Source organism: Ahaetulla prasina, chromosome 16, assembly GCF_028640845.1.
Source record: "Ahaetulla prasina isolate Xishuangbanna chromosome 16, ASM2864084v1, whole genome shotgun sequence".
NCBI classification, from domain to species: domain Eukaryota; kingdom Metazoa; phylum Chordata; class Lepidosauria; order Squamata; family Colubridae; genus Ahaetulla; species Ahaetulla prasina.
Window position 1 is genome coordinate 208 of NC_080554.1, and position 9015 is coordinate 9222.

Sequence of the window (9015 nt, forward strand, 5' to 3'; positions counted from 1 at the left end):
CTAACCCTAACCCTAACCCTAACCCTAACTCTAACCCTAACCCTAACCCTAAACCTAACCCTAACCCCAACCCTAACCCCAACCCTAACCCTAACCCTAACCCTAACCCTAACCCTAACCCTAACCCTAACCCTAACCCTAACCCTAACCCTAACCCTAACCCTAACCCTAACCCTAACCCTAACCCTAACCCTAACCCTAACCCTAACCCTAACCCTAACCCTAACCCTAACCCTAACCCTAAACCTAACCCTAACCCTAACCCTAACCCTAACCCTAACCCTAACCCTAACCCTAACCCTAAACCTAAACCTAAACCTAAACCTAAACCTAAACCAAACCCCTAACCCAAACCCTAAACCAAACCCTAACCCTAAACCAAACCCTAAACCAAACCCTAAACCCTAAACCCTAATAAGGCCTATTAATATTAATAAAGGTTTTAATAATAATAAATAATAAGCTTAACGTGAAGAAACTTTTTCTCTTGCTGGCTGCCATACCTGCGTGGGCCACACGATGGCACTGTTTACTGGCCCTTAGCTTTAGCTTTTCTTTTTATGCCTGCTATACCGACCTGGACCACAGGAGGGCTCTGTTTCTTCTCCCTTAGCGTTGAAGCTTAAAACACCCCCGTGACGAGAAAATAGCTGCACAAGGAAGTTGGCCGGAAAACTAAGAAGGATGGACGGGAAGTCGACCGTGAGGGAAACGTCGTTCTTCAAAATGGTGGGACGTTGGGCTGGGGGACGCCGCGTTGGACGGACAGGAAGTGTGCCGTGACGAAAAGGTCGCTGAGAAAGGAAGTTGGGGATCAAAGAAAGTCAGCCATGATGAGAAGGTCATTTTTCAAAGGAACTGGGAGAAGGCCGCTGAAAATTGACAGGAAGTCGGTCGTACTAGGAAGGCCGCTGCAAAAGGAACTTGAGGTGGCAATGCCAGGAGAAGGGCACAAAGGAAGTCGGCCATACTGGGAAGGTCGCTCGAAGAAGCACTGGCACGGTAATCGGAAGCCATGCGGAGAAGGGCGACGGAAGCGGATCGGCCCCTAAAGGGGAGCGTAGAGTTGTGGTGGTTTTCTTGCCGCTCTGCACTGCGGGGCTTAACTGCACTGCCTAACCCAAACGCTAAACCCTAAACCCTAAACCTAACCCTAACCCTAATAAGGCCTATTAATATTAATAAAGGTTTTAATAATAATAAATAATAAGCTTAACGTGAAGAAACTTTTTCTCTTGCTGGCTGCTATACCTGCGTGGGCCACACGATGGCACTGTTTACTGGCCCTTAGCTTTAGCTTTTCTTTTTATGCCTGCTATACCGACCTGGACCACAGGAGGGCTCTGTTTCCTTTCCCTTAGCGTTGAAGCTTAAAACACCCCCGCGACGAGAAAATAGCTGCACAAGGAAGTTGGCCGGAAAACTAAGAAGGATGGACGGGAAGTTGACCGTCAGAGAAACGTCGTTTTTCAAAATGGTGGGACGTCGGGCTGGGGGACGCCGCGTTGGACGGACAGGAAGTGTGCCGAGACGAAAAGGTCGCTCAGAAAGGAAGTTGGGGAATCAAAGGAAGTCAGCCATGATGAGAAGGTCATTTTTCAAAGGAACTGGGAGAAGGCCGCTGGAAATTGACAGGAAGTCGGTCGTACTAGGAAGGCGGCTGCAAAAGGAACTTGAGGTGGCAATGCCAGGAGAAGGGCACAAAGGAAGTCGGCCATACTGGGAAGGTCGCTCGAAGAAGCACTGGCACGGTAATCGGAAGCCATGCGGAGAAGGGCGACGGAAGCGGATCGGCCCCTGAAGGTCTTGCCGCTCTGCACTGCGGGGCTTTTTGTGGCCGCCTACCGGCTCGGACCACCCGATGGGCACCGTTTTCTGTCCCTTACCGATAGCGCTGAAGCCATCGTAGGCCTTTTAAAATGGGTTTAACTCTTTTGAAGCACGATTCCTTCGGGGCCGGTGTGGCGGCTCCTGGCACCCTGTTGCCGTATTAACGTTAATCGTGAGGCGTTGAATAATAAAGATACAGAATAATAAAACGTAAAATCCCGTTAAAAGGTTTTTTCTGTGTGTCTGCTATTCCTTCTTTGACCACAGGAGGGCACGGTTTTCTCTCCCTTAGCAATAGCATTGAGGCCGTCGGAAAAGCCTAGGTTAATGCTATGGGATCGAACGCTGCCATCCTGTGGTCAAAGCGGGTATTGCGGACACAAAAACAAACCACCCTTTTTAATGGGACGTTAAGGTTATTATCCTGTATCTTTTATTATTGACGCCTTATTAATACGGTATTAGGGCAACGGGAGTCTCGTTTGCTGCAGCGTGGGCGCGGTAAAGGAAATCCTGCTTCAAAGGCCATACACCGAGTTAAGGTGGCCTATTAATAACAAGCCTTTAATAATAAAGAATAACCTTAAAATGCCATTTAAAAGGTTTTTCTTTGGGTGGCTGCTAGAACCTGCTTCAACCCCAGGATGGCGCTCTTTTCTGTCCCTTACCGTTAGCGTTGAGACCATCGTAGATCTTTTTCACTCGGTTTGGGTCTGGAAGGATTCCTTCTTCTGTGCCTGTGTTGTAGCCCCTCGGCCTCCTGTTGCCGTATTAACGTAAATCGTGAGGCGTTGAATAATAAAGATACAGAATAATAAAACGTAAAATCCCGTTAAAAGGTTTTTTTCTGTGTGTCTGCTATTCTTTCTTTGACCACAGGAGGGCACGGTTTTCTCTCCCTTAGCGATAGCGTTGAGGCCGTCGGAAAAGCCTAGGTTAATGCTATGGGATCGAACGCTGCCATCCTGTGGTCAAAGCGGGTATTGCGGACACAAAAACAAACCACCCTTTTTAATGGGACGTTAAGGTTATTATCCTGTATCTTTTATTATTGACGCCTTATTAATACGGTATTAGGGCAACGGGAGTCTCGTTTGCTGCAGCGTGGGCGCGGTAAAGGAAATCCTGCTTCAAAGGCCGTACACCGAGTTAAGGTGGCCTATTAATAACAAGCCTTTAATAATAAAGAATAACCTTAAAATGCCATTTAAAAGGTTTTTCTTTGGGTGGCTGCTAGAACCTGCTTCAACCCCAGGATGGCGCTCTTTTCTGTCCCTTACCGTTAGCGTTGAGACCATCGTAGATCTTTTTCACTCGGTTTGGGTCTGGAAGGATTCCTTCTTCTGTGCCTGTGTTGTAGCCCCTCGGCCTCCTGTTGCCGTATTAACGTTAATCGTGAGGCGTTGAATAATAAAGATACAGAATAATAAAACGTAAAATCCCGTTAAAAGGTTTTTTCTGTGTGTCTGCTATTCCTTCTTTGACCACAGGAGGGCACGGTTTTCTCTCCCTTAGCAATAGCATTGAGGCCGTCGGAAAAGCCTAGGTTAATGCTATGGGATCGAACGCTGCCATCCTGTGGTCAAAGCAGGTATTGCGGACACAAAAACAAACCACCCTTTTCAATGGGACGTTAAGGTTATTATCCTGTATCTTTTATTACTGACGTCTTATTAATACAGTATTAGGGCAACGGGAGTCTCGTTTGCTGCAGCGTGGGCGCGGTAAAGGAAATCCTGCTTCAAAGGCCATACACCGAGTTAAGGTGGCCTATTAATAACAAGCCTTTAATAATAAAGAATAACCTTAAAATGCCATTTAAAAGGTTTTTCTTTGGGTGGCTGCTAGAACCTGCTTCAACCCCAGGATGGCGCTCTTTTCTGTCCCTTACCGTTAGCGTTGAGACCATCGTAGATCTTTTTCACTCGGTTTGGGTCTGGAAGGATTCCTTCTTCTGTGCCTGTGTTGTAGCCCCTCGGCCTCCTGTTGCCCTATTAATGTTAATAATTAGGGATTTAATAATACAAGATATAAAATAACAACCCAGATCCCTAACCCATAAACCCTAACACGGCCTATTAATATTAATAAAGATTTTAATAATGATGAATAGTAACCTTAACGTGAACAATGTTTATTTCTCTTGGTGGCGGCTATACCTGCGTGGCCCACGCGATGGTACTTTTTTCTGGCCTTTAGCTTTGAGGCCATCGTAGAACTTTTTAAATTCGGTTTACGGTTTCTGAACCGGGATTCTTTCTTCTGTGCCTGTTGTGCGGCTCATGGACCTCCCGTTGTGCTATTAATATTAATAAGGCTTCTAATAATAAAGATACAGAATGCCATTAAAAAGGGGTTTGTTTTTTCTTTTTGTGCCTGCTATACCTACCTGGACCACAGGAGGGCTCTGTTTCCTCTCCCTTAGCGTTGAAGCTTAAAACACCCCCGTGACGAGAAAGTAGCTGCACAAGGAAGTTGGGCGGAAAACTAAGAAGGATGGACGGGAAGTCGAACGTGATGGAAACGTCCTCTTTTCACATGGTGGAACGTCGGGCTGGGGGACGCCGCGTTGGACGGACAGGAAGTGTGCCGTGACGAAAAGGTCGCTGAGAAAGGAAGTTGGGGATGATATGAAGTCAGCCATGATGAGAAGGTCGCTTTTCAAAGGACGTGGGAGAAGGCCGCTGAAAATGGACAGGAAGTCGATCGTACTAGGAAGGCCGCTGCAAAAGGAAGTTGAGGAGGGATGCCAGGAGAAGGGCACAAAGGAAGTCGGCCATACTGGGAAGGTCGCTCGAAGACCCACTGGCACGGTAATCGACAGCCATGTGGAGAAGGCAGCGGAAGCGGATCGTCCCCTTAAGAGGAGCATAGGATGGCGGTGCTTTTCCTGCCGCTCTCCTCTGCACTGCGGGGCTTTTTGTGGCTGCCGTACCGGCTCGGACCACCCGATGGCACCATTTTCTGTCCCTTACCGATAGCGCTGAAGCCATCGTAGGCCTTTTAAAATCGGTTTAACTCTTTTGAAGCAGGATTCCTTCTGTGCCGGTGTGGCGGCCCCTGGGCATCCTGTGGCCGTATTGATGTTAATCGTGAGGCGTTTAATAATAAAGAGAGAATAATAAAACGTAATATCCCGTTAAAAGGATTTTTATGTGTGTCTGCTGTTCCTTCTTTGACCACAGAAGGGCACGGTTTTCTGTCCCTTACCAATAGCGTTGAGGCCATCAGAAAGACCTATGTTAATACTATGGGATAGAAAACTGCCATCCTGTGGTCAAAGCAGGTATTGCAGACACAAAAAGAAACCACCTGTTTAATGGGATGTTAAGGTTATTATCCTGTATCTTTTATTATTGACGCCTTATTAATACGGTATTAGGGCAACGGGAGTCTCGTTTGCTGCAGCGTGGGCGCGGTAAAGGAAATCCTGCTTCAAAGGCCATACACCGAGTTAAGGTGGCCTATTAATAACAAGCCTTTAATAATAAAGAATAACCTTAAAATGCCATTTAAAAGGTTTTTCTTTGGGTGGCTGCTAGAACCTGCTTCAACCCCAGGATGGCGCTCTTTTCTGTCCCTTACCGTGAGCGTTGAGACCATCGTAGATCTTTTTCACTCGGTTTGGGTCTGGAAGGATTCCTTCTTCTGTGCCTGTGTTGTAGCCCCTCGGCCTCCTGTTGCCCTATTAATGTTAATAATTAGGGATTTAATAATACAAGATATAAAATAACAACCCTAACCCCTAACCCCTAACCCTAACCCTAACCCTAACCCTAACACGGCCTATTAATATTAATAAAGGTTTTAATAATAATGAATAATAACCTTAACGTGAACAAAATTTCTCTTGGTGGCTGCTATACCTGCGTGGGCCACACGATGGCACTGTTTTCTGGCCCTTAGCTTTAGCTTTGAGGCCATCGTAGAACTTTTTAAATTCGGTTTACGGTTTTTGAACCGGGATTCTTTCTTCTGTGCCTGTTGTGCGGCTCCTGGGCCTCCCGTTGTGCTATTAATATTAATAAGGCTTCTAATAATAAAGATACAGAATGCCATTAAAAAGGGGTTTGTTTTTTCTTTTTGTGCCTGCTATACCTACCTGGACCACAGGAGGGCTCTGTTTCCTCTCCCTTAGCGTTGAAGCCACAAGGAAGTTGGGCGGAAAACTAAGAACGACGGACGGGAAGTCGACCGTGATGGAAACGTCGTTTTTCAAAATGGTGGGACGTCGGGCTGGGGGACGCCGCGTTGCACGGACAGGAAGTGTGCCGTGCCGAGAAGGTCGCTGAGAAAGGAAGTTGGGGATGACAGGAAGTCAGCCATGATGAGAAGGTCGTTTTTCAAAGGAACTGGGGACGGCCGCTGAAAACGGACAGGAAGTCGGTCGTACTAGGAAGGCCGCTGCAAAAGGAAGTTGAGGTGGGATGCCAGGAGAAGGGCACAAAGGAAGTCGGCCATACTGGGAAGGTCGCTCAAAGAAGTACTGGCGGGGTAACCGGAAGCCATGCGGAGAAGGGCGACGGAAGCGGATCGGCCCCTGAAGAGGAGCATAGAGTGGCGGCGTTTTTCCTGCCGCTCTGCACTGCGGGCTTTTTGTGGCTGCCGTACCGGCTCGGACCACCCGATGGCACCATTACCCGTCCCTTACCTATAGCGCTGAAGTCATCGTAGGCTTTTTAAAATCGGTTTAACTCTTGAAGCAGGATTCCTTCTGTGCCTGTTTGGCGGCTCCTGGGAATCCTGTTGCCGTATTAATGTTAATCGTGAGGCGTTGAATAATAAAGATACAGAATAATAAAACGTTAAAAGAGTTTTTTCTGTGTCTGCTATTCCTTCTTTGACCACAGGAGGGCACGGTTTTCTGTCCCTTAACGATAGCATTCAGGCCATCAGAATGTTAATGCTATGGGATAGAAAACTGCTATCCTGTGGTCAAAGCAGGTATTGCAGACACAAAAAGAAACCGGCCTTTTTAATGGGATGTTAAGGTTATTATCCTGTATCTTTATTATTGACGCTTTATTCGTATTAGGACAACGGGAGTCCCGTTTGCTGCACCGCGGGCGCAGTAAAAGAAATCCTGCTTCAAACGCCATAAACCAAGTTAAGGTGGCCTATTAAATAACAAGCTTTTAATAATAAAGGATAACCTTAAAATGCCATTTAAAAGGTTTTTCTTTGGGTGGCTGCTATAACCTGCTTTAGCCCCAGGATGGCACTCTTTTCTGTCCCTTACCGTGAGCATTGAGACCATCGTACATCTTTTTAACTCGGTTTGGGTCTTGAAGGATTCCTTCTTCTGTGCCTGGGTTGTGTAGCCCCTGAGACTCCTGTTGTCTTATTAATGTTAATAATAAGGGATTTAATAACAACCCTAACCTCTAACCCCTAACTCAGCCTATTAATATTAATAAAGGTTTTAATAATAATGACTACTTGGTTGGCCAAAGTAGTTTTGTATCTGGCTGTCGTAACAATTCCATATTGGTTACTTTTGCAGGCTTATTGCCCTAGCCTCGGCCCAACCCCAACCTAGACAAGAAACCCGGGGTGCTGGTGCCGCGGCCTCTTACAATCAGGGATCTATATTTTATTGAACTTACTTTGGGTTAAGAGTTGTTAAAACTGCAGTTTCTTCCCCTAGAAGCAATTGCCAAAATCCAGCTGCTTTTTTTAACATTTCTCTATCTGAGCCCACAGATCCTTTATCTCATCAGATTCACTCCTGCATTCAGTAGGCAGCCAAACCGGTTGGGCGAACAGATGGAGACTGAAGGGAAGGCAGGGCATCAGCAGGAGCAGCCCAGGGCTGCAAAACCAATCGGATTTCCTCTTCCAGCTTTTTCCACAAGATCGCACCCACATCCATGGGCCCTTTGTGCATAGCTGATATGTTTCCGTGCATCAGGCTGCACTGTACAATCTACCGTACAAGCAGCGGCAGCACCGGAAGTTCCACTTGAAGGATTGCCTTCAGAAGCCCCTTGAGAGTCAACCTTTCCACGGGCTTAGCCTTTCACCAGGACCTGGGATGGAGAATCAGCAGCAGGACATATGATGCAGCCACCGCTTCTTTCTCCCCTGAAAAGAGCAGATCCCGTCTCTCTTCAGATCCTTCCACCAACACAGCACCCCAATTTCCACACAGCCAAAACCCCTCACCTCTCATACTGGCTCCACAGACCAATTTCTCCATCTATAGCAGCCGCAGATCTATACACATAATTAATAGTTTTCTCTCTGTGTAAATACTAGAATTTTACTTCTTGCCAGCTTTCACGTAGATTTAGAGAAGGCAGGAGATGAAAGCAGCAAAAAATGGCTTGAAGAAAGCAGAGCGAAAGGAAGGGAAGCGAAAGAACCCACCTGCTAGGAGACAGAAAGGTATAGAGCATCAAGTCTGCATCCCAGGGAGCGGAAGGTGCCTGGCTTCCAGCGCATACGCGAGCAGGGAAGAGGCGCCCCCCTCAGAGGGCGGCCTAGCAGCAGCTTGCATGAACAGAAGAACAGGGTTCATGGATGGAGCCAAGTGGCAATTCATGGTTTACTGAATCAGCCACAATGGCCTGGTGTACGACTCATTCTAAACCAAGACCAAATGGCAGGTCTAACGTGGTCTAGGAAGCCCCTAAAGTCTTCCGTTAATAGTCTGTCAAAGCCCGGTTGAATGAACTGTCCTGAATGTCAATCAAGTTGGGGAGGACAGGATTGGGCAGTAGCTCTTTTCCGTCCTCTCTAGGCTGTGTGGGTGGAGCAACTCCTTCTCTACTCCTGTCCGATTATAGAAGTGAATTATGAGATTGTTTCCTTAACAAGGTTGTGTTTAAGTGAATCTGAAAGGCAAACTGAGATACCCAAAGCCTCAAATTGAAACTGCAGGTAAATTTCAACATGCCAAATACCTACATACCAGGAATAAGAATTCCCCTGGGGGAGGAGGATACCAAGCTGCTTAAAACTTACAAGTTTTTATTTGTTTGTTTTATGAAAACTTCTTTCCCCTTTCTTCCTTTTGGTAGAGGAAAGTTGTGGCTCACAAGGCCCTCTGCGATTACAGAGCAGCTCTCAGGCTAACTGTTCCCCGAAGGGAGGGCTTTGCTTTTCAGTCCATACGTGTCTCTGAATATTCTGCTACTAACCAGGGCAAACAAAATCTAGAGAATAATAACAACAACATTGTGG

General features: G+C 46.8%; 1 protein-coding gene across 1 annotated transcript; it reads left to right on the plus strand.

Annotated features, from left to right (window-relative positions):
* The first annotated feature begins 446 nt into the window (after positions 1 to 446).
* Positions 447 to 2550, plus strand: LOC131186084 (uncharacterized). Its single transcript, XM_058159330.1, has 2 exons — positions 447 to 1002; positions 1362 to 2550. Exons 1-2 carry the CDS (start codon positions 831 to 833, stop codon positions 1799 to 1801), a joined length of 612 nt encoding a protein of 203 aa, XP_058015313.1. The 5' UTR covers positions 447 to 830; the 3' UTR covers positions 1802 to 2550.
* The last annotated feature ends 6465 nt before the right edge of the window (positions 2551 to 9015 follow it).